The 26,062-nt window shown below is 46.7% G+C and overlaps 1 protein-coding gene across 3 annotated transcripts; it reads right to left on the reverse strand.

Annotated features, from left to right (window-relative positions):
* Positions 1 to 441: 441 nt before the first annotated feature.
* NR1D2 (nuclear receptor subfamily 1 group D member 2) lies at positions 442 to 25,603 on the reverse strand. 3 transcript variants are annotated; one of them, XM_080385042.1, is made up of 8 exons: positions 24,610 to 25,603; positions 21,082 to 21,342; positions 19,008 to 19,096; positions 17,924 to 18,068; positions 15,570 to 16,189; positions 11,980 to 12,165; positions 7,937 to 8,147; positions 442 to 3,501 (listed from the first exon to the last, which is right to left on the reverse strand). In XM_080385042.1, the coding sequence occupies exons 1-8, from the start codon at positions 24,623 to 24,625 to the stop codon at positions 3,305 to 3,307; spliced, it is 1,725 nt and encodes a 574-aa protein (XP_080241168.1). In that variant the 5' UTR covers positions 24,626 to 25,603; the 3' UTR covers positions 442 to 3,304. The 3 variants fall into 3 exon arrangements, with proteins under 3 accessions (XP_080241168.1, XP_080241166.1, XP_080241167.1); XM_080385040.1 differs by lacking the exon at positions 24,610 to 25,603 and adding an exon at positions 24,250 to 24,490; XM_080385041.1 differs by lacking the exon at positions 24,610 to 25,603 and having other exon boundaries at positions 21,082 to 24,204.
* Positions 25,604 to 26,062: the final 459 nt, after the last annotated feature.

Consider the following 26,062-nt stretch of genomic DNA (forward strand, 5'->3'; position numbering starts at 1 on the left):
ACATTACAAACTAGGAAATAGAGCTAAAAAAATCAAACAGGTCTTTGCCCTTCATATGCCATCTTCCATCTACCTCTCTTGTAACCTAGCCTTAAGACTGTCTTCACCAAAACCTAAACCATATTCCTTTTTTCAGCTACAGTTATATTCCTGAAAGCAACGAAGGTGTTTAAAATTATCTATTTTAATGACACTACCCAAACAAGTCCATTAACTGTGGCAAACCAAGCGCATCAGAAACCCCCACCGAACCACCTGGCGAGAGCGCCCAGCACCACGGGCGGGCTGAGACGCCAGCTCCCAGCCACCGCACACCAGCACAGCCCCTGCAGCCCGGCAGCAGCTGATGCTCTCATCCATCACTTCTGTTTTGTTCATCTCAGCATGCTGTCCTCCCCTCCAGATTTTGTACAGAAAAATACAAAGAACACAGAAACACGGTTTAGCTTGCTGACATAATGCCCATATTTAATCTTTTAAAACAAGAACAAAATCAAGAATAAAATCAAGAATAAAAATTTCATTTAAGTCATACAGTACACTAATCTTTCAGCGATGACCCAGTCTACAGTACTCAAATGTCTGGCATGAAGTCTATTATCTCAGCGTTTAACAAGTGTATAACCAGTGACACAGTAAAAGAAGAGCTCACAATACACAGCTAACACAATGAGTTCAGATTTTCTTCTAAGAGTCCAGCTAGGGTTTGTAATACGTGGGTCACTTTTGAACCGTACTTTAATCAACTTTTTTGTTCAGTCAATCCGTTTGGGGCTTTTTTTTCTGTTATATGAGTTTTTCCATTATGTACAGGAAGATTATTTCAAATGAAATTGCACAAGTTACAATATCTATCTATAGGCATACATGGTCAATCTAACTAAAAATTTAATAAGCAGTAATTACTCAGTCCTGGTTATACATTCCTAAAGGCTTAATAATACAGTTTTAAGAAGGAAAAAAAAAAAAAAAATCAAACCAAGCCAAAACACAACAAAACACAGTTGTAGGGTGGCAATCTCTGCAAGAAGCCTCCTTCCCTTCCAAAACAACCAAGGGTTAACTGTACTTTCCACATTTGAAATGGGGTCTACAAAGAAGTCATTCCAGCCCCTAAATAATACAAAACGTGACTGTGTCCTTTCTAAAGTCTGAATGGTTCAATGCGTAATTCAGTGAAGCTCTCAAACAAGTAATACTGGTAGGGTGCAGACTGTTAACAGAAATTAGGACAATATGCCCCGACAGCACATTTGGATGGCAAAACTGTACGTTAAGGGGCCATTATCCAGTGGTTAAAGTAGCTCAAAGCAGGAGGACAGCTCTCCCTGCAGCAGCTGCGGAGGAAAGGGTGGGCTCTTCTGCTCCTCAACCGAGGCTAAAGGTGAATTTTCCCCAGCTCTTACTCAAGCATCTGCCCCCTTCTGCTCCTGGCCCCCTGGCCAGCACTCCCTACCGCTTTCCGAGGGGAAACTCCCAGCGCCGAGGTGACCGGAGCTGTGGCAGGGTGCAAGCCTCCCCTGCCCTGCCCAGTTGCCAGTGCTCAGGGCAGGCACCAGGGCTCCGTCCGCTCGCTGCTGCGCCAGAGCCATGGCTGCACGGCCAGGAGCAGCGATGCGGCCCGGGGGCTTTCTGGCTCCTCAGCTACCGCCTACAGCTAAATGTGGTAACAAACGGAGTCAGTGCTAGAGACCCAGAGGGCCACCTCCCAGGAAAGCTAACTAAACACAAGGGTAATGGAGCGTCTTCTTCCCACATAAGCAAAACATAAACATAACTAACTAACAAAACTGCTCTGACTTTTTTTATCTCTCTTTTCTGATGCCAGGCCCTGCTACAAATGGAGAAAACCCATAGAAAGCTGCTTTTCTAGATGGAAAAGCAGCAGAATCTTAAGCCTTAAGGATCTGCTTTGTAATTTGCTACTGGCATAAACAACAAAAAATGTCCCATTTGTTTGGTTTTTGTGGTGTTTTTTTTTTAAGAAAAAAAATCCAGACCATCCAGTGCACCTTCTCTGCGCATACACACACACACACATGCACCGATGGAGAGCTCCAGAAGAACAGGCATGGGAACCACAAAGCCCAACTTGTGAAAAGACATGGGGAATCTCACATTTCCGTTTTCAATTCTCATTTAGCAATGAAGCAGCGAGATGATGTATTGCAAGAAATAAACTGTCACAGAACACACATACACCCAAACGCAACCATGGATACATTTTTCCCATTATTTTTCTTTTTCCTGATAGATGCTGTTATTTATCAGATAGTTTCTTTCTGGCTGTGCTGAAGTTTCTGAAGAGCATCTGGTGCTTCTTTAACCTTTACCAGAACGTAAGAACCTCAGTGGCAGCAGACAATCAATTCTATTAGTGCCACAACCAACCACCTCCACTTGAGATTCTCTACGAACCCCTTCTAGAAGTTGAATCTGACCCTGCCCCTTTGGTGCCACTCTGGTGGGGTTTTTAAATTAACAAACACAGCATATTAATGCAAATTTGATGTTTTCTAAAAATTAGAAATGCTCATATAATTAGTTCAGCAATATGCAAAGTGCATCTATTTGGTTCTTTCCATAGATCACCTTCTCTTGTAAGTTTAAATTCCTCCACAGTTTAAAATATTGTGAAGAAATTATATGTATACTTTATGTATAGAACTATTTATATACATACACATATATACACACAACTCTGTACTTTATATAGCCATAAACACTCATTACTTAACTATTTATATTATATACACATGGCATGAACACACGCTCAGTGAAGAGTTGGTGCAAGCTGAAATCATTCCATTGGGTTTAATGGAATAACAACAGTGAAACCATGAGTGAGTTATCAAGAGACACAGACATACATCTATTAGATACGTGAAAGACCAATTAAATCAGCTCTTCCATTTTCCCATTAGCACAGGATTGTTCCCACCCCATTCCATGCTCCATATGCATATACACAGCTATTCTGTGTTCCGTTTACATGAGAGGGCAGCAGTGGTTCTTTTTCCTAAATGAAGGAACAGTCCATATTTATTCAGGCTCATCACAACCTCTTCTGCAGCAGTGCAGCACAGCTGGGTCTGGAGGTCTTGGAGGACTCCAAACACTGTGCTGCCGTTAGCTGAAAGCACCTGCTGAAGCGTTATTGCATGGTTATGGAACAGCTATCAATTGTTCACAGTCTGTGAACTCTCTCTCTCTCTCCAACAAGTGGTACAACTGTATAAATACATATTTTAGCACAAAACAGTTTAACACCAGGCAAGTCCAAGTCCAAATGAGATCTAAAGGCCTATGGGTGAACTTTAAAGGCCAAGAGTTCTTCAGAGTGCATGTTGTTTAAGGAACGCAAGTCAGGTAATTTCAAAAGAAGTTTTGTGAAAATAGAGGCTTCATTTGGGTGATTTTTCATGATTAAGGTCCTTAATGCACGGATTAGTGTTTCCTGAAGTGCCTCCACAGAATTGACATTTTCTATTCCGGAGCGATCTAAAGATAAGGGGGGGGGGGGGGGGGGACACACATGACAAAACACACAAACAGAACAAAAGAACAAGAGGGGTAGGGAGGGGGGGAGAAGAAAAAAAAAAAAAAAAAAGAAAAAAAAAAGCTGAACAGATGTACTTTGCAACATAAAGCCACTAGAAGAATCACTCATTGATGTAACAAGCACAAGAAAAATTAAAACATTTATGCTAGAAATTTCAAACCCACATATCAAAAGTCTTTCAAACATTATTTAGCATCAGCTTTGCAAGGTGTTAAGCTCGTGCCAAACTGGCAGCATTCAAACACCTCTTCTGTAATCACTTACCCACGTTTCCAGAAAAGGACAGGTTGAAGCACACACTTAAGTATTTTGCTGAATCACAACTTTCAACACAAGGAGAGAGATAGGGCACACAGAAATAAGAATTTCAAACATTTCTCAAGGCTGGACACAGAACCCTAAACTTAAACTGGAGGTTCATGTTTGAGGAGGAAATCCCACTCCGGGCCAGCCACACTTGTATCTGCACAGTGGGAGCCGCAGGGGCTAAGGGAGTATAAGCCCTGACACGACCGAGCACTATTTCTGAGCGCGTTCTGAAGCACTTACAAAATGAAACACAATGCACCCAAAAATTCCCAACTGAGGAAGAGAAGCAGAATTTCAACATCAAGAAAAATATTATGCTTTGACATACCGCATTCGCCCCACACCCGGAAGCATCTCTTTCAAGAGAGCTGTATTTAAGAACATTCCTGTTGTCCTTAGGTGGAACATAAGCAAGCAGCTTAAAAGGACGAATTTTTAAGCAAAACATCTCACCTAATAACCATGCACAGTAGCTGGTTTTTTCCAAGCTGTAGCCTCTCTCCTTAAACACTATGTAAATTCAGCAGGGCACATACATACACGAGTGACGGACACGAACAGAAATGTGCTTTGATGTGTGCATGTACTTAAGCACTTCGCAGAACTGGGACACGGAATGACAACAGCTTTCTGGAGTAACATTGAGTCACATCAGAGAGTCGGAGGGGGAATCCATCCCTTATGCTGCCAGTGTCAATCCAATTTGACTTCTCAGGTGAAAAGCCTAGGAAGTCCTCCTGGACTGTTCAGTGCAGTTCCCTACTGCTATGGGGCAAAATTATGACATAATTCACTTAAGGATCCATTTTGAAGCAGTTAATGTGTTTAGTTCCTTTAGATTGTTCCAGAACCACCTCCTCTAACAATCGGGAACTTTGATTAATATCAAATTATGTTTATTAGCACATACTCCAGTCTTCTGTGAAGATTGTCCATTAGGTTTGATAGCTGTTCTCCAAGATGGCACAAGTGAAGAGATGCCTCCCCACCTTTATTTGTGAAGATATCTATCTCACTTGCCCTCCTGCTTTACAGAACCTTTAGGTTTGCTCTATCCTGAGCAGGGATGATGACATTTGCACAGAATATGCCAGCTGAGGTTTCTCAAGAGCTCTCTACAATACTGCCTTGCCTCTGAAGGCAGAAGAATGCAGTCCAGTCTTCCCTGGCTGCCTCGGGTGAGTTACTGTAGTCTCTTCTCTTTGATTAGTCCAAGTCTTTCCCCTCTTAGTCTACTTCCAGTTGCTTCCAGTGGCCAACAGTTTTTGCTAGTACTACCCCAATAAGACAGAATAATAGAGGGTGTGTATTTTATATTCTTCTACAAAACATCACCTTCAGTTAAGTCTTCATCTGGTCTCTATAGACCTGCACGAACCACATTCATACAGCTTTGCTTCCACCTTGCTTCTTCCTTCATCAGTGCCTATGACCCATCTTGCCACCATCCCTCCATCTTCAACACATCCAGCTAACCGAAGCCAGAGGTGAAACATTCTTTTACTTTGTGAATGTAACTCCTCAGCACCACCAGAAACACTCCCACATTCTCACTGTATAGCCCTGCTTTTTCTTTCTTTGCCATATGACACCACAACAAGATGTACACAGTTACGCTCATTCCTTGCTACTACCCCTGCACATTCTAAACATCCCTCCTAAGAATGGTTATTTGCCCAGTGTTATGTGGAATTGTTTCTGACAAGTGTTCCCCCACTAGCACTATTTAGAGACAAATACTGCTTTTTTTTTCCACAGGCGTTTTTAAATTTTAAGCAACTGAAAGTCTTTTAAAAAGATTTTTAACTAGTGCAGCATGGTATTTTATATTCTGGATCACTTCATTAGGATTCAGTAGTCACACACTGTGGTGTCTGCTTCTGGAACCGATGTAAATCTTCACTACTCCTTCCTTTCAGTCTCCTCTTCAATAGCATTCATTCCAAGATGAAGAAGTCTTAATGGCCTTGTTCTTCCACCTTCACTTCTTCCAGTTAGGGCATCTTTTGCCTTTGTCTGCATCTCCACTCTCTCAGATGGTGTTCCTCAGCTCTTCCTCCTTCTCTAACTGAGCTCTGCTTCCACCTGGGAAATGACTCTCTGGGTCACACTCCTCCTTGCGGGGTGGGGTGCAGGTGATCTGCTTCCAAGATCTGTTAATCAACAGGCAGCCACAATCCTTCAGTTCTGCAGGCACCTTCGCTTCCTGGCAAGCCCTCACACTGCAAGCATCTTCCCCAGGAGATCTGCTGGGGGTCCTTCTGTTCTTGGGTACTGCTCAAGCGTGAAGCTTGCTCGCTTACTTGTGCAAGTAACAGCTGCAGTATTTCAGTTCAGTTGCAAGTTACAGAGTGAAGTTCATCTGAAAATTGCTGGACTTACAGTGACCGCCAAGGTTACTGTTGTGTCTGGAACACAGTACAAATGCAACTTTGGGCCCAAACGTTAAAAGATTTATGAAATTGCACTTTATAAAACCCTAGAAGTATTTTGTGAAGATGTCCGGGAAGGCTGTGATCAGATGCAGATCAGATCACAAGGTAGCAAAGACAGGTAGCAATAATGTCCAAAGCTATGATCTGAAAAATCCTCAGCAGCTCCAAGTCTGAGTACCAAACACTTCTCTTTTTGTCCTGTTGCATGGCTCTGACACTACGTGCTGTACAGTTACATACCATCCCCGGGGCTAAGCCCTACCGGGAGCTAGCAACAGCACGGAGCAGTACCTAAAAGGCTGGGGAGGGGGGGGAGGCAGTGGCATTGTGCTAGAAGCACATTTAACAAAACAGATACAGCCACTAACATTCAAAACAGGTGGCACAGACTGTGATATTCTAGGGCCCAAGAGCTGAGCGAGAAAGCAAGGAGAGCGGCTGTAGCCTAGTTATGACTGCACAAGGAAGAGGCCTGGTTCTCAGTCCTTATTTTAACGGTTATCTAGAGTTCTCATCAATTTAGTTTTTGAAAGATAAAATTTGTAGAACTGAGTCTGGAAAAGCAACTAAAATCCCAGGTTTCTCTCTGCTACCTGAAAATTTTCACTAACAGACTGCAGTGCCATGCTTCCTTCATGCTGCCATTCGTCCTGGCTTTTGAAGCTTGCAATCTCTGTACCACCCTCTGCTCATTACCACTGCTTGCCAGCCGAAGAGGCTACCTACAGCTGCCCCATCACATTTCAGTAAGGCCGTGCACAAAGCTATTAGACTGAACTGTCCTACCTTGTTTACAGAGGCTTCACCTCCCTGGTAAGAAAGACGTAGGTCTAAACCATTTATGTGGAAGAGATGCACTGGTTCAAGAAGTGAGTGGCCCCCAAATGCCGGCTTGTTGTGTAAGCAGGCACTACTAGCATTTGTGCTAGCCACCTTTAGAGAGCTCCTTACCCAGCAAGCAGGGATTCTGCATCCTGTATTCCAGGCATTGTATGCAGAGCTAATGTGCCTAATTTGAGGCTTTAGATAATACTACAGAAGTAGGTGCTTAATCCTTCTTTGAATCTGGGCCAGGGTGTTCTGTGTATCCAGGGACTGAAACAAGATACGAGGCTGGTGAAGATGTTAGTGGATTGGCAGACCTTTAGCAGTAAGAAGTCACGATGCAGATGAATAGGGCTTTCTTGCTGACATAGGCAGAGATCAAACTGTTGGATTTAGACTTGAGTAAGACACGCAACAGACTTCAATGACAATACTTGGAGGTAAAAATACCACCTTATCCCAAGACTTAGGCTGTGCAAATCAGGAGTAATTTCATTGATGCTGTCCTGTGAAACTTAGATGAGTCAGACAAACAGCTTCTAAACAGCTACTGGGCAGCTATGAGATATATTTTTGCATTCTATAGAAAGTAGTAGGAAAATAAAAACCATTGTCACATTTTTCCAAAAGGCAGTATTAGAAAAAGCAGGTATGTAAAACAAGTAAATTACAGGCTGCTAGTAGCTTAAGACCTATTAAATTGCACTTCGACACAAAATAATAGGGTATACATTTTACAGAAATCTTTTCGTACAGAGCCATATTCAAACTTTGGCAAAGCTGCAAGTTAACTTTCTGTTCTTACCGGCAGATACCAGGACAACCGCTGTAAACAAACTCATTTCCTCATCACTAAGTTGCAGGGCATTTAGTTTCTCACTAAATTCAAACATTGAGTTGAGCAGATCACCAGCTCCCATTGAATGCAAGTCGTCCACACTGTACTTCTTTCCACTCAGGAAGGTGACGGTACGTTCCTTTGCATCAAACAAAGATGCAAACCGTACCATTAAAACCTGGTGAAAGAAAACAAAACAAAACCAAACCAGGTTAATATAGGTGGATTTCTAGAAAAGCCAAAGAAACAAATTAACCCTTTTAAGGTCATTCAAACTGTCTCATTAACCACTGCACAAACATTCTATACAGAAACTGTCAGCATGCTACCGAGCTGTAAAAATCAGTGCAAGCTCTGGCCCAGTAGCTGGAGAAACAAACAAGTGAAAAAGGTAGTGAGTGGATGCAGGGGAGGGGCTACCGCACACGAAAAGGAAGAAAATTAAAATTTAAGCCTCAGACAGCCTGAGCCACAAAGACAATGCCATTCATAAATATGCCAGTAAGACAACTTGTTTAAGCCACTGCGCAGCCAAAGGCATACAGAGCATTAAAAGAAACGTTTTCTTGGCCGCACTTATGAAGAGCAAAAAGAAGGTATTGAACCAGATTCTCACTTGGCATCAACTGGAGCAGCTCCATTGGAACAATGCGGACTTACGCCACCTGATGATGCGGCCCTTTAGGCATTCTCTGGGAAAGTACCATGCCACATCTCTATACCCACAGGAATGTTAATGAGCTCTGGTAGAAAGGAGCCACGTGTACAGCCTCCAAAAGGCTAGAGAAGCAGGGCTTGGAACCACACCTGGTCTGTAGCTGCAGCTGGGAATACCCCTTTGGTATAAGCACCTGGGCTGGAGCAGTTGACATGTACTGAACTTACCCCTCTGGGCTGAAATTTCTCCTGTGGCTTCTCAGTCGTACTGTGAAATGTTTCCCTCTGGAATGGCTTGTAAAGTTTCATTTGCTCATGTTCAACAACCTGATTTACATTTTCAAGGTTTAAGTTGCACAGAACAGCCTTCTTATTTGGAGAAAATTAACCAACTGGCATTGGTTAGAACTTCAGACTTGCTGTAATCTCTTCGTGTGACAGTCAGCTCTTCCCACTTACCCTACATAACTCCATTAATTTAAATGTTTACTACAGACGAGAGGAGAACCAGATTTTCTGCAAAGGCTAGTGCTTTTGACAAGCTTAATAAAGGAGGGTTCAGGAAAAAATGAAAACGTTTGAGAATTCAAACACCACTCATGCATGTTACAATGACTTGCTTGTAAGTTTTAACAGCCAAATGGCACGCAGCGATCTCGATGGACACATGAGCACTATGTATTATTCACCTTTGTCAGCCAAGCTGTATGCCCTTTCACTACATCATCTACAGAGTGCAGAAACCTAGGTGCAGAAGCCCGCAGAACACAACAAAAAGAGAAAGGGCAGACACACAAAGCTGAACTCATGCATTAGCACGGACCCACCAGGTACTCAACAACCTTTCACTTCAAAATAGCATTCCCCTTACAGAACTGGGCTTTAGAAACATGAACTTGCATAACGAACAACCAGTATGAATGCTGGTATTCAAAACTGAATCCCATGAAGCTGTGTTGACTTATGCTAAGGTAAAGACCTTGCCTATAGATTTCAACGTCACCATTCTAACCCATGGAAGAACAGTTTAGACTATGGCATAGCACATGACTGATTCATCCCATTTCACTTCAAGCCAGACTCCTATTTGTGCATGCTGAGGATACACCTGATCAACCCTGCCACCCGATCAGAGCAATATAAACACATAAAAACCTCCACAGAGGCAACCGCTTGCTCGCTTCCCTACCACCTGCACCCAAATTACCAGGTTCGTGAGTCTGTGGAGAGACTGAGTCACTACCCCAAGGAATCCAAGGGCTTTGTTAGCTCTACCATCAACTATATTTGGACTGGGGGCTTGTGGAGGTGGGGAAGGACCTGCTCAAATCCAGGAGTTCTTTATTTTAGGCTCACTGCTGTTTCTGAGCTGGCTCCCATAAAAGCCATGTAAACGCCACCACAATATACCGAGCTCCCCAATACTCCCAGTTCCAAGAAGACTTTTTACCTCACATGAGTGTGAATATATAGAGCTATGCTGCTGCTTCACCAACACTGTCTCCATGCATCTTCTTACCCCCAGACAAGCACTCCTTGAATATGAGCTGCTGGTAAGCACAGTTTCAAGACAGCCACACACTGGTGCCCAAGGGAGCCGTAACAGGCTCGGAGGTAGTACTTTTACTGAGGTTCTTCTATTAACACGCGGATGTTGGGATATCCTAATTCAGTTATCCACAAGACAGAAATGACCTTGTATGCATCAGTTTTTCAAGATGCTTTTGCCTCTATTGCAATCATTTCATTAATACTATTGGCGGGGGGGTTCCCCCCCACTGCTTTCCAACATTTTTTATTGGTTCTTTTCTGTTATTAAAATGCCACACAGGACTAACTACAGGTAGAAGCTCACTAACCCAAATCATTAATGTTTCTTATTTATAAGTGAACAGGGATAAGCACGCAGCCGCACATTGTTATTGATTTCCCTGGATACAGAAACCTCCTTATCAGCAGTGCTTGTAACTGGCAAAAAGGCATACGAACGAAGCTTGAGAAAAGCCTGAAGTGAAGAAAGGCCAAGCCAAAACATTTTACTTGCAAAACATGAATGTCTAGCTTTACATTATAGGAACAGTTCAAGGTGTTTTTTCCACTCTCCTTGAGGGCACTGGACAGTATACCACTTTGCAGAGGAAGGAACCAACATTTTTGTGTAATGTGAACAGCAATGTAAGAGGCTGTAGCTAAAGAAGTGAAAATACAGTCCTTAGTTACCAAAGTTGTAGATGAATATCAAAAGGTCAAGAATAACAGCAAAAAAAAATACATGACAGCAAAATGGAAGAAACAAAGAAAAGTGACATGCTCCAGACACCAAGTCTTCCAGTACAACTCGTGCCTTTCAACCCAACAATTACACATTTTAGAACCAGGCTGTATAAGTGCAGATAAAAGACCTAAAACATTACACAAGAAATGCCAGGTAAATATGAAATCCAGCACCCTCTTCAATAAGAATAAATTAAACAAGAGCGAAAGTATTGCCAACCCTGCCCTCCCCAGAAAAGCACAGTAACATTGAATACTTGAGACTTCAGCTCCTCTGGCCTTCTAGGTTTAAACTTCACACTTGAATACTTTTAAAATGTGCATGGTCTCCAATAAAGATACAAGAGTCTGGAAGAGCGACTGAAACCTTAAGTAAAGGTCCCCTCTGGTGAAGGTCACTAACAGCACCAAGCTCTCCGGTATCATTTCCAAATTAACACCACTAATTCACATGTGTGTCATGACCGCAAGGGGACCGTGAGGGCCCGGTGGGATTCATCTACAGTACGTCAGGCTGCAGCTGGCACACGGTATCTACAGAGCTGCAGCAGCACGGCTAGTTATCAGTGTCACTGCATTGGAGATAGAGACTTCAGCAACCTGCAGCTGCCACCAAAGGCTAGTGGTGACTGGTCGGGATGGATGCTCTGGCTTCGGCAGAAGGACATACAGAGCAATAAACACATTCCTCTACAAAACTGGTAAGTCAATAGACAGCTTTCTAAATTACCCACCTTTCTGGATGCAGTATGCTTCTTTCCAGGCTAAGCAAAGGTAGCTATCACAGTACCCGCTGCTACACAAAACCAAGAAACTCCTTAAGAGACATTTATTAATGCTCAGGGAAGAGGAAAGGGTAGACTGGCTTAGCACTTTTGAGCAGGCTGTACAAGGGACAGCTCAACAAGATCTGACCAAACAGAAGCACTGGACACCATCAGCTTAAGGAAAGCGTAGAGCTAGCATACATGAACAAGCTGGTTTTGCCTGCTATAACCCAGTTTGTTTATTTTTGTTCTTAAGGGGGTCAGACTGATGCAAAGCTTGTCAGGTCCACAATATACACACAGCGGTCTCACCTCAAAGGTCCCAGCCTTCAGAAGATTAACCTGGTCATGTTGGGAGAGATCTCGGAAACCTGGGATGCGCTTGGCAAACTCCACCACTTCCTTCACCGCAGGGGTAAAACTCAGGGAAAACTCTTCCCAGACTTCATGGCCAGACTTGTTTGGGTCCACATGGGGAGTCTTACTCATTGGGCAGACCTGATGTTTACAAAACATACACAAAAAATAACTCTTAAAGATACCCTTCCAAATACTGACAAATACTTCAAAGAACCATGTTTATTCTTCAAGAAAACTTTGCAATAATGATGCACAGAGAAAAAAAAATATATCAGTATTCCTCACTCAATTCCCAAAGCAACTGGGTTTCCCCCCTTCCCTTTAAAACAAAAAACCAGCAAAAAATCCATGGCAATCCATCAGTAATCTGTTTCTAGATTTGCTGACCTTGGAGACTCCAACACTGTTTACAGCAAAAGACTTGAGAGAATCCAGGTTATGCTATTCTTCCTTGATCTCAGCTCATGCCTGACAACTGGATTTCTCTTGTGTTACCCCTGTAATTTCACAATTAATCATGATTTCACAATCAATCAATCGTAATTCCACAGTCACTACTATATTAATTCTCATAGATCTTCCTTGCTTTGCAGGCAACTAAAGTGATTCAGTCAAGGTGACAAAGGCACTAACGTCACAGCAAGGGGCCAAGCCTTGGTTTCCTGAGCCACACATTTACACCCTCATTACTGGGACAACCTTCCTCTCCTATGTGTTTGCTTTTATTTGTATCACTGAAGAAGGACCACCAAGGAACTGGTATTCCAATTTTGCTCAGTCACAAGATGACAAAATGCTCTTTTTTATACAAACATGCAGCAATTTTTTACAGGAACATCTGAATCCACTACAATGAGATCAGACTTATCAGTCAAGGCAGACTGCCAGTGAATTCCTTTTGTAAAACCCAACCAGACACTCTTGAGATACTTTCAGTTCTGCTTTCTAAAATTTACATCTTTTAATGACATTTAAACCTTTTAATATTCACTTCAGCTGTCATCACCAAGGACAAGAATTCCTTTAAGTATTCCTCACAAGTATACTAAATAGTGCAGGTAATCCTACGTAACGTCAGCAAAGCAAAGAGAAAACAGTGAAATGAATTAGTAATTCCTCAGAGCTATGCTGCTTTTGCAGAGCAACTTGAATCTGATAATTGCCTAGGAATTCTCTGTGTGGAAGGTCCCAAGATTACAAGAATATCTTCAAGAATTACATTACAAGAATATATTATACAGGTATATATATACATGCATGCATGCGTGTGTGTGTGTACTTGGCAACAGCCAGGGAAAACAAGGTGGAGGCAGATACAAATTTCTATGGGTTCCCCCCCCCCAAATCCCAGTTTGTAACTGGGCAGTCAATATGCAGAAAGGTCTCCGCTTTCTCTCTCCCCATCAGACAAGGAATGGAATTGTAGATTTCTTGGTTCAGCTGTGAATCACACCACCATTTGGGTGTCTGAGGACAACACCCAAAACCAAATGATTGCACGTGGGGTAGAGGAGGACCCTTTCCATAAACTGAAAATCATGACGTATTTTGGCAAAAGGAAATGTTTAGGCACACAACTAGAAGCATGGCAGAAACCAATCACTGCTCTATCTATGATATTGCAACAGTTCACATATGCATTGTTAAAAATACAGCACTCCAAAAAATAAGGAATCTCTGGTTCAGCACCCCACTCTAAACGGGACACAGCACCTCAACTTCTCATCCTAGATTGTTTACCCTAAACCCCCAGCACTGAGTCCCAAAGGGAAACCGCCACTTTCCCCCCACTGTGTATTATGTCCAAGCTGTCTTGAGAGACCTCTTCCCAAGATCATAGGATCATAGAGTATCTCAAGTTGGAAGAGACCCATAAGGACCCATCACTCCCTGGTCCTTGCAGGACTATCTAAAACAAAACCGTACGACCAAAAGCGTCATCCAGACACTCCTTGAATGCTGATAGCCACTAGCTCTCTTTAGAGGAACTTCTTCAGGAACGACCTGTTCTGCTTTTCTGGTTGGGGGGTATTGACAAAAAAAACCAAACCCCTGAACATCTGTCTCCACACTGCTTCAGAGCCTAGTTACACTCCCTTATGGCTACTGACTCATTTTAGTCGGATCCTGATCTCATTGACTTCTCAGGAGTGCCAAGAATGCTGTTGTAGTGACTTCACATACTTTCCCTGCAAGGAATAAAGGTTGGGAGTTACTACTATTTGTCATGGTATAGTGCCCAGAGTCTGCAATTAAGGTCAAAGCCCGCTAGGGATGGCATGGTTCACATATGCAGTAGCTGAAGGAGGGAGAAAAAAAAAAAAACAAAAACAAAACAAACAAACAAAATTTAAAAAAAAAATCCAGCATCAAAATAAATAGCCTTCATGTGGATACTTTCAGGGGTCTTCAAGAACCTATGAAGAATCTGTACAAACTATGAGGAAGAAAAACACCAGCAGCTCCAAGTACACCAGAAAGGTCAGAGGCTTGTGCTTCTCGACAGGAGCACAGGATGAGAATGAGGATGTTATGTTCTCTCATCCCAGGCGGTTCCAGTGATAAAGAGAAGGACAATCTATTTTAAGGGGCTTACAGAACCGGTTGCCTGAATGGCAGAGGAACAGCAGGTGCAAGGCAAATGGGAGGGACCTGTTAAGGGGGGAAAAAAAAAAAAAAAAGAAAACAAAACAAAAAAAACCAACCACAAACCAACCCAACCCAGAACCCACATGCAAGAAAACAGGAAGCATCCTTTTTAAGAATTCAGTGAGAAAATGCTCTAGCAAAGTCATCCAAGTTACCAAGAAGTGTGTTTAGAGCCTCACTTGTGTAAGTACTACAGAAAAGACCTTGAACTTCTCTCAAGTGGTTTAGCTGTGCATCTTCCTCCTGCCTCTGTTCCAATCTGAACACGTTCTAGGGGAGAAGGATGCATAGCCTGGGGGTCCCATTGAGCCTGTATTTTACACTGCCTGTTACAGAACCACCCTATCCCCATAAAAACAAAACAAAACACAAAAAAAAGCTTACCCAGCAAGACAGGTTTTAGAACACTAATAAGGCATGCAGACTGGTTTAAAATCCTAGCCCTGAGGTGCCACCCCAGACATTTGCTCTAAATACCTTTAAGGAAAATACAGCATATCCAACTGCGTAGTCTGTTTTAAAGTGAAGTCTTCAAGAGGATTGAGTAAAGAAAGGAATTTATAAACTCCTAACATCTATTTTCTTTTTTAACTCAAGCCAGTTAAAAAGCCCGTGAGTTTGTTCTCTTCAACCAATGTTCTTTGACAGTAGCCTACTTTGTTTACTAAATACCAAGCCAAGAAACTCCATCACTTACACGATTTCAAATCCTCAGCGCAACCTGAGCCACTATTCTCCTTCATCACGACCCGTGCTATCAAACTTGTGTCACTATTTTAAGTTTCAGCGTTGCGCCAACTGTGTGCAGCTTCACTGACTAAAGAGGCACAGCTGGATCACACCCATCACTAAGACTTTCACCAAGTAAAATTAAACAATAGATATCAATATACCAGATGCATTCTTCCTCCAGTGCTGCAAGAATAAGTGGCATTCTTGTTTGGAGAAAAGCCGTCTTCTGGGATCCTATCACACAGCTGCTGAGTATAACCACTCGTGAAGTTCATACAGTGGCCGTTTGTAAAACACATGGTGTGCCCACTTGGATAATGCACTGCGCTTCTCCCTTTGTACTGTCCACCAGCAAGGTGCTGCTCACTTTCAGGGTACTGAGGACCACCGAGCCCACCAACACAGTGCTCGCTGCTCAAGATGTACTGCTCAGTGTTCTTTGACACTCTCTCCCCAGTCTGGGACTGCATCATCTCTGCTGGGTTTTGGGACTGTTCTTGGTTGTACATGAAAGTGTCTTTGTGGGCCCTAGTGACCATACCAATCACTTCTTCCTTAGCCATGTCAGTGCCAGGAGGGGGAGAAGGGCTTTTGATGGTCTCCCGCTCTTGTTTGGGCTTGGAGGAAAGGTCTTCTTGAGGTGCTTGATCTTGAAGTTCTGTTAATGCTTCATTGGGTAAGTGACCGCTGAACTGACTGTTCATCATAGTTTTCATGGCACTCTGCATTTCAATCAGCATCCTCTGTTTTTCACGTTTGGGAATGCGACCAAATCGAACAGCTACCAAGGTGGAGAAATGAAAAGCAGTGGGAAGAAAAACAAAGTCAATCCTGAAAGCGGTCGCACGAGCGCACACACACAGGATACACATTGCTACCAAAAATTTTGCCTTTTAACAGAATACTAACTGCTCTCACCAATACTACAGCAGGGGTATTACCAGTGAAATCAAGGAACAAACTGGGCATAGGATAGGCGTGAGATATGAAACGTATGCTGTTGTTCACAGTACACAGTCTCTAAAGCCTTTTCCCCATTTTGCTACAAACCTGGCCATGGACTATACCAGGGGTCCTCAAATTTTTTAACCAGGGGGCCGGCGCGCGGATGCAGTGGCAGGCAGTCATCTGTGGCTGCTTGGTTTTCCCCCCAGCCCCCGGCGGAGGTGGGGGGGGGTGGGGTGCGGGGGTGTCTGTCAATACCAGGGGCTGGATTGAGGACCCTGGGGGGCCATATCCAGCCCGCAGGCCGTAGTTTGAGGACCCCTGGACTATACACACAGGTGAATTAGTTAATTGTCGGGTTTTAAGATTGGATCAATTAAACCAGTTCAACTTTGTGAACTGACAATTAGCTGAATATAAACATGGTTCGTATCATACTTGGATAGAAGTCCTACACAACAGCTCCTCATGGACCTATTATATAACCTGGCAAAACAGTTAAAAGAATCAATGCTGAATGCAGCTTACCTTGGCAAATTTTCCTGATAACTTTGCCTCGACAAGGACATTTTCTGCTGGCAAAGGGATGGGCATCATTGCGGCTGTAGCACTTCTGATCCTGTCCTAGGGAATCTACAACTACCTCTACTACCCTGTTCAACCACAGCCTTACAAGGGCTTATAACCGGTTTCGACTGATGTAATTACGTTCATGCAGCAGCCCATCATTAATGTAACTAAGTCTGTTTCATTAAAGCAGGTGTAACCTTACGCACAAACAAGCGCCTAGGGGATGAAATAACTCCTATGCATGACAAGAACTCGGAACAATTATTTAAAATAAGTTTTAACACTCCACCCACTAAATTATTAACAGCCCCGGATTCCTAGTTATTGTGAAATAAACACCCAGAGAAAATTAAAAAGTGAAACAGAAGGAAGAGTTCTGGTTTGCGACAGTAAGTCGCAGCAGACTGATGAACTATACCTTCAGCATTACATTTTTAAAAAGTCACCAAGGAGTGGACAGCCAGCAAGGTGGTCAGAGACACAGCTCAACATTACCCTTTCCTCCCTGCCTTCCCTCTCCTTCCAAGAAAAGAAAAGGAGGCAGATATATCCTCACCCCATGCACCCAAACCTAACTGTTTACGCTCTATAATGATTAGTCTAAGGCTATCGGCTTGAGCAGAATTCCACTTCATTGAAAAAGCAACAGTTACAAAACAAAGGAGAAGAGTTTTGTTCAGATTCATGCAGGATACAGCTATAAATATTAACTCATTAAAACAAAACCGAGACTTGTTATAACCATTCCTCTAAGAGACCACTGCAGTGCCTCCCGCTGCATTAGCCTCCAGAGACGGACAGCTCTGTGGCCAGTATTACATTACCAGTTCAGAAGAGTCACAGAGCTAGAAGGCAAGCTGATCTAAATGCTCTTGGACAGGGAACCTGTCCCTGACAAAAGGGCTGGCTGCATTTTTTGCCATTAAGACCCTTAGCAATCAGTGTTGAGGTGAGCAGCAGACTTCCTCTCAGAGGATCACTGCTCAGTAGAGGAACATACCATCTCTTGACATCCCAACTGACAGGCATTTTTTGAAACGACACTGCTGGCATCTGTTCCTATTCATTCTCATTATAGAGCAGTTGTTATTCTTCAAGCACTTCTTATACTGGATGTTTTGCTGAATGCTCCTTCTGAAAAAACCCTGCAAGCAAACAAGAAACCACAGCAACTATTATTACAGCATATATTACATCCTGCCAAGGTTCACCTCTCTGCAAGGACAGAAAACCCCACTGCATCTCATCAGCTTCTTCAGAGCCATCAGCCCCAAGTGATTTTAAAGAGCTTGCTACTCCTCATGACTTACTTCCCCATTGTGCGTGATCTGTGTATAACGCAAACTAGTTATGATTTCTAATTATAGAAGATGCTAAGTTGTTCCTTGCATAGTCAGCACCCAAGAGCAGAATACCTCCAGCATTATTTCTATCACTGTACTGACAGTTCCTAAGATACACCCTCAATCTCCGGTGACATCAAGTGCAAACATGAAAGACAAAATCAGATCTTTTGACTTCCATCTCCAGTTTGGCAACAAAACCATTCTGTTGCACCATATGACCTCCAAAGGTGGCTCTTTCACATAACCCTTAAGCCGATAAACTCCTTCACATAAGGTAAGATTTGCAGTGTTACAGTATCAGAAAATACAGCTCTACTGATGCACGAACACCCAAGCACCCAGCTCTGGCTTTCCCTGTGGTAAAGCATTGCTTTTCCAAAGCTGTTTTGCTCTGCGTTCCAGCCCTGGTGACAACTCACACCTACTATCTCTTAATGCAATTAACATTTGCATGTCTTGTGTCATATGGTCCTTACCACCTCTGTCTCCAGTTCTCATTCTCTGGTCAGGCAGGATTGCACATGGGGCGAGAACAGAAAGTACTGCAGAGTTCGAAAAATGCTGTGGATTGCTAAGTGGTTTGCCTTTTCCTACAACTTATACATTGTCTGAAATTTATCAGATTTAAGTTTGAACAGAGAAGCGTACCGCTACTTTTTCAGCAGTATCACCCCTTTTCCTCTATGGGGAGAACGCGAGCATTTCACCAGCAGAAGGGTAAGCAGAAATACAGCTCACCTTGCAGCCTTCACAGGCATGAACACCATAATGAAATCCTGAAGCGACATCTCCACAGACTTTACAAAGAAGAACCATGCCATTAAATTCTAGAATCAGAACAGAAAAGTCAGGGATATAGAAAACCAGTGACAACTGCAGGAACACGTTTCCAGCTTTTAAAACCTGGACTGAAAGCAATATACATCAGGTCAGCTCAACAACCAAAATACACAGCAAAGGAACAGACAAGAAGAATGCACAAAACCCCTGAACAGTTCAGAAGGTACCAGTGCAAGGGAGGGGGTAAAAAAATGTGAAGCACTCAACAGAATAGCGAGAAAGCATATATTCACTGGACTTTCAGTCACAGTAGCATTATACTCAACTGTAGAAAAAGAAAGTCTGCTTGCATTTATGCACTTTTAAAAGTAGCATTTAGTTAACTAGGCCACCAAGTTTGGGCTCTATTTTTTTTTCTTTCCATCAGGACAAGTAAGCCCTTATAAAGGCTACAGTTTCCCCAACAGAGAAAAAGCATCTTTTCTTAAAAACAGAACTACTGGACACTTGATTTTCTTATGTATTGTAAACAAGCCATACACTCTACCTATTTGATGAAAGTTTCAGACTCAGCCACATCTACATATGTACAGGCTACTCATTTCAGCGTATATCCCGAATGGCACACTTGCACACCTGAACTTGAAAATACCTTCTCAACACTGTAAATATGCTCATGGTGTGGCTTTTTTTAAGTTTTTGCCCACGTATTTTACTTCAGCTTGTCAACAAGCATTTTTTGCAAGTCCTAAGTGCTGATCTAACATTGGTTTCACTGAAGTCAATGGGAATTTTACCAGTGACTTCAGTAACCACAAAGTTACCTCAACAGTGAGTAACACAGACAGCTGGAAATAGTCCCACAGAATCATATTCTACGAGAAAAGTAGATTATTTGACATTTGGGTTTCATTTATAAAGAGGAACTAAAACTCTTATTTTTTGTAAAGTTTTGAAAAAGAACCAAACCACAAAAATTTTAGTTCGCTCTTTTCTTTTTTTCTTTTTTATTTTTTTTAAACAGAGCTAGTACTGAGCTAAAAATGTTATCTATCTACCTATACATCTGAACAGTTTACAACAGGTTTCATCCTCAGGAACCTCTGCCCTGATACCAAAAACCTAGATGCAAGCAAATTTCTAAGAGGAAGTAAAGGTTCTTACTACAAACTTAAGGTAAGAGCTCTTAAAAGTTTTAAAAAAAAAAAAATATTGTAAGATAGAACTGTGAGATACTAATTCTAGCTTCATAACAATTCAAAATGATAAAACAATTCTGCCAATAGAAGAATGCAGCCTTCAAAAGACTAGTCTGAATTCCAGCTGTTTGTTGGAACACTCATTCCAGTACCCAGTTTGATTCCTGCCCTTCCAAAACTGTTCAAATGTAGTTCTTTATCGTTGATCTTCTCTGATTACCAAAAAAAAGTGCAAGAAAACAGCTGGAGCTAGATTGTTACATGCATTTTAAAATGCTATCCTTTAGTTCCCGCTTATGAATACTTCAGTTTTAATATCCACAAATAAAAGACTTAGAAATAAAAAGATAAAAATCCCAGCTACAGCTATGTAAATATAATATAATGTTTTGGTTTTGTTTATTTTGTTCCTCAAAGAAATGTGGGGGGATGAAAGGTGGAGGGGTAGGGAAGAGAGTATGAAAAAACAGAGAAACAAGATTTGCAAGACAGCTCCATAAATACTCCTAAAGGCAACTTCTGATTACTATTACCTTTACTTCACTGCATCATCTTTTTAACCATGTGTTGGATTTTTATGAAGATCAGTTTTCACTAGTGAAAATGTGAAGTAAATCTGGACTGTATTTATGGACTGTTTGAAGTTAACAGCAACGGGACCTCCCCTCTATTAGCATTTGTATGGCAATACCATATGTATTACCACGCATATAATGCAAAAAAATTAAAATGGAGGCTTTGCTACGTGCCTTCGCAGCAAGCCATGCGGAGGACCTGGTTGTAAATATAAAAAGGGGAAAAATGGTGGTTTCAGGAACCGGCACCAAACATACTTGTGACTCCATTATGGCCTTTTGTCAAACCAGCAACACTCGACTGGTTTGTTTTAATAGTCTCCTCCAGCCGATCACTCTTCGGTGCCCCATCAGAGCCCTCGCTGCTCCGGCCGTTGCAGCCACTCTCTGAAGAGGAGCTGTTTGGAGAAGATGGTACAGGAGAAGAGGATGACTGGAAACCGCTGTCTGAGCTCTCGCTGTGACATGAGGCTGGGCTAGATGCCGAGCTTGAAGAGCTGATGTAAGCTATCACACCCCCTAAGGCAAGAAAAAAAGGCAGCACGTAGTGACATAACAAGCAGACATGCACCGCTGCCATGTGAGCCACGCCATGACCCAGCACACCAGACCCAGCCATCACGTGTTCCTGGGCACACTCCTTTCCCTCCCTCGCTTAAGCTTCCTTCTCTCCATTCATTTTCAGCGGCTGACCTCCCAGTCCGCCCCATCCCCTTCTCCCATCTTAACAGCCTCCTCTGATCCAAGTCAAGATGAGCTGGCAGAACCAAAAGATGGAGCAACGAGCCATGGTGCTGGCAGGATGGGGCAGTGGGGAAAGGGCACAGGGCAGCCCAGGGAGGGTTTCCCTGGCCACCCTCTGAGCAGAGCTCGCCTGGAGCCACAGCAAAGGCAGGATCTTACAGCGCTGTGGAGCCAGAATGCAAACAAGCTAGGTTAGGGACAGAAATAGGGCAGACAGAAAGACTTCATGCAGGCTACGCGCCAAAGGCACAGAAAGGAAGGGCTGGGAGGTGCTCACGATGCAGAAGGGAAGGGGGCAAGGGAAGGAAATAGCGCTGCAGCCTGGTTAGCCTACTGAATGCCATTTGTCCAACTACAAGCCTTTGTAGCATTTCTAGTAGCACCTAAACTCTGACTGCCAGGCTGCTACATGCAAACAGTCTCTGTCCTGCCGCATCGCGCAATTTGACACACTTGAGAATCCCTCAGATGAAACAGCTTTTTGCCCTCAGGCAGACCTGGGAGCAGTTCTGGCTTTTCACAGGCTCCTTTTTCTTGCTTGTAAGCCAGAGAAACTGTTTTCACTTTGTTTGACTCCAAGACTCAGCATTTCAAAAGTTAATATAAAAGCATCTGATATTTCATACCAAAATTTCAACAACAAAAGCCACGCAACTGTTTAAGGAAATTACTCTCTGCATCTTTGCTGTTTTATGCCTGTATTGCTCTGTAGAGTCTCTTCACTCAGGACATTGCAACAAGGAACTCCGAACACCAGTAAGAATTAAAAACTTTTTAAAGGGCTGTGCCCTGGCTTCCTCTGGAGGAAAAAAGCATTGGTGTCTGTCGAGTCCTCTGTCAACTGAGGAGCTGGCACAGCAGATTGGGGCTGTAGCCCCTTAGATCAGCCATGGTCTCCTCACAGTAAAAGGCAGTGGTGTTATACAACCCTGGAAATATCACTGCTTGCAGGTAGGAATTCTGACTTAGAAAATGTCTTCACCTTTATCAGCTATAACAGTCCTCTCAGCATTTCTGCAGCATCTTTACTGGCCCATTTGTTCTTTAACATTTAATTTTTTTCTACCAAGGAAACTCCCACCAGCCCCTTAAGGAGCATGCAGCTGAGGAGCCCCCAGCAGAGCTGCTGCGGAGCAGAAGTCAGACCAAGCGGCTGCACAACATATGCGCTACAACACACACTGCTTCTCACATTCCTGCACACCGGTGCCCCTACACCCCACCACTGCGCTTGTTCCTGCACATATTTTTTTTAATTTTTTTTTTTTTAAAGAAATCCTCCGTGCAGCGTAGCACGCGTTCAGGATCCGTGCTCTGGGGAAAGGAGGATTGCAAGGGGTACATGAGTGCAGCAACAGCATGAGAAAAAGCCATCATCAAACACCCGTGTGCTAGTGTTAAGACGCCACCGATTTGACAAAGGTCCTGCAATCCCCTGGCGCCGCACGTGCCTCTGCCAGGTGCCAGGCCAAAGCTCACAGTCCACCTGGTCCACGGGAGGCACGGAGCTCCTCCTCATCCTTATCTGCAAGGGGCAGAGCAGGGCACGCAGACATGGCCCCTGCGGGGAACTCCACGTTTCGCCAGGCTGCCACCTCACCCCGCTATCTCTAAGCTCTGCCTCATAAAAAGCGATGCTCTTTTCCCTCAAATGTAACACCGATGCCATAGGAGGGCATGGAAAGAGTATGTCTGTGGGGGTTTTCACCCCTTGCCTTTTGAAAGGCTGAGGAGCTCCAGAGGGCTGGGCTGCTCCCATACCCTGGGGAGCTCAGCAGTCTTGTCTGTGCCATAGCCAACATCCCTAATATTTTTGTTATTTTAGAAGTTACATCTCCCTACGAAGCCTATTTTTGCTCGATCAGCAGCCAGGAGTCAGATCTCGTGCACCGCACCGGGCGACACCTCGAAACAAAGAGCACCGCCATCCCCGCGCGCCCACACGCCCCCCGCACCCCACGGGGCACCCCGATGCCCGGCGGGTGAGGCAGCCCCGGCTCCATAAACCGGCGGGGCTGCGCTCGGGGGGCCCGGCGGAAGGTGGCACAACCAGCCCTTCTGGCCACGCCGAGCCCGCCGCGGCCGCACGGGGTTCGGAGCCGCGGGCCCCGGGGCTGTGCTGGGGGGCCGGGGGGTGCGTACCGCGCCGGTGCTTCACGTACACAGCGACGCAGGGAGCCCTATGGCCGCCGGGGCGGTAAGGGGGCGGTGAGCGGCTACGCGGCTCGTCCGTTCACCGGGCCCCGAAGACGCTGCTGCGGCTGCCACCGCAGCCGGGGCTCCCCCGGCCGGCCCGCGCCCCCGGCCGCCCCGGCCGCCCAAGGAGGGAGGGGAGCGGGCAGCGGGAGCGGGGCCGGCGCTGCGGCAATGCCCGCCGTCACGCGGCGCCGGGCCGCAGAGGGCCTGCCCTGCCCTGCCCCCGGACGCCCCCTCCCCGTTACACAACGCCATCCCCACGCACCGGGCCGGCCCACGTGCGGGCCCCGCGCCCCCGCCGCACGGCGCCGAAGGCCGCCAACTCCCCCCCCCCCCCCCCGCCGCCAAACCCCGCGCTCCGCCGCGGCCTACGCGCTGCGGGGGCGGGGCCGCCGGCGCCGCGGGGGCGGGGCTGCCGGCGCCGCAGCGGCGCGGCCCCACGTGTCCCGGGCGCGCCCCGCCGCCGCCGCCCCGAATGTAGGTCACCAAAACAGCGGCCGCCCGCCCGCCTCACGTGTCCGCGCCGCCAGCCGCCCCGCGCCGCCGCCCCGGCACTATTATGCAATCCGCGCGTCACCGCCCCGCACGGCCAATGGGCGCGCACGCCGCGCGGAACGTAAACACAGGGCGCACATGGCTCGCCCGGCGGGTCCATGTGAGGCAGCGCGCGGCCGTCCGGGCCACCAGCGGGGCCGGGGCCGGGCAACGCCGCCGCCCGCCGCGCTCCCCCGCGCCGCGCCGCGCCAGCCGGCCCCGCCCGCCGCCCCCTCCCCCAGCCCGGCCCGCCACGGCGACCCCGCAGAGCCCCTCCCGCCCGCGGCCCGCCGCGGCCGGCCCGCCGCTTACCCGCGCAGACTTCCATGGCGGCCTCCTCCCGCAGGGGCAGGGGCGGCGCCGCGCTGGGGTCCGCCGGGCTCGGCACAGCTGGGTTGCCCTGGGCTGGGCTGGGCTCGGCTCCGCTCGGCACGGCACGGCACGGCTCGGCTCGGTCGCTCTCTCTCTGCCCAGCTCCGTCCCCGCCGCAGCCCTACATGCGGGCGGGAGGCGGCCGCGCTGTCGCCTGTCAGAGCGGTGGCTGCCCGTCCCCGCCGCGGCACCCTCCCCTTTACAACAAAAGCGATCGGGAGCCGCGCAGAGTGCGGCACCGCCGGCCGGCCGCCCCGCCCCGTCCCGCCCCGCCTCCGCCCGCCCCCCTCACCCAGTGACACACTTTCCGCGCCGCCCGGGCCGCGGGCGGGAGCGCTCACGTGCGGCGGGCGCGTGCGGGCGGGGCGGCGGGGGCACTGCGGCGGCGGGGGCTGCCCTGGCACGGGCACTGCGGCGCTGGCGCGGGACCTGCCCGCGAGCGGGGTGCGCGCGGAGGACGCCCCCCCCCCCCCCCTCCCCCCCGCCGCGGGGCCGCACCGCACCCCCCGCCCGCGCCGGGCGCGGAGCTCGCGGGGCCGCCGGAGTCACCCCCACCGGCAGGGACGCGCCGCTGCCGCAACTGGCGCGGCGCTCGCCCGCCGCCGCTGCGGCACAAGTATGCCCGCGCCCGCGGCGCCGCGGGGCACGGTGATGGGCGGCGGTGTCAGCATCCGCCGGCGGGTCGCTCCGCCGCCGCGCACCGGCAGGAAATGCCACTGCTGTGAATGCCGCAGCTAATGAGCTCTGCCGTCCCGACCGGAGCCGCTGGCCGTCCCCAGCACGGCGCCCCGGGCCCTGTCAGCCGCGTGTCTGCTGGCTGCGGGGGGAACGCAAAGCGCGGGGCAGCCCCCCCCGCCCGCGCACCGCTGCGGCCTGGGCAGATGCGGTGAAGCCCCCGGGCACGGCCTGCCGCCCCGCAGCGGGGAGGGGAGCGCCCCCAGCGACCCTGCTGCACCCGGGGAGTAAAGAGGGGATGTCCCGCTCCCAGGAGGGAACCCACAAAGAAAACCCACCGCGACAAGGGGGGGGGGGGGGGGGGCGATGCGAGGCTCTCCTCCATTAACTGCACGCAGTGCCCGAAATGAAGTGCTGTCCTCGCTCGGCCCCCAGGAGGCAGAGGGACATGCAGGGGGACATGCAGAGGGACATGCGTCGCCTCACGGGTGTATTTTGCCCTCCAGGATGAGAGGGAGGTGGTGGGGTTAAACCAGGTCAGCAAGCGGAGGTTAAGCACAGCTAAATGTGGCTTACCGCCTCCCAATTTGGGTGAGTTTCCTCTCCTCTCAAATGAGGTAAACAGGTCAGTTTGGGCGAGCTTCCTCCCTTCTCGAATACGGTCAATGGGTGAGTTCTCCCATTTTTCTGGCTGTGGCCCAGCAGCCAGGAGGCATCT

Source organism: Falco punctatus (assembly GCF_963210335.1).
Source record: "Falco punctatus genome assembly, chromosome: 4".
Classification (NCBI taxonomy): Eukaryota; Metazoa; Chordata; class Aves; order Falconiformes; family Falconidae; genus Falco; species Falco punctatus.

Excerpts from the sequence above, each read along its gene's own strand:
- NR1D2 (XM_080385040.1), bottom strand. The coding sequence starts at position 24,418 with ATGGACCCGCCGGGCGAGCCATGTGCGCCCTGTGTTTACGTTCCGCGC. Across the intron at positions 16,190-17,923 it reads AGTTGGGATGTCAAGAGATG|CTGTTCGATTTGGTCGCATT; the intron begins GTATGTTCCTCT and ends CCACCTTGGTAG. Across the intron at positions 3,502-7,936 it reads GGTTGTCCTGGTATCTGCCG|ATCGCTCCGGAATAGAAAAT; the intron begins GTAAGAACAGAA and ends CCTTATCTTTAG.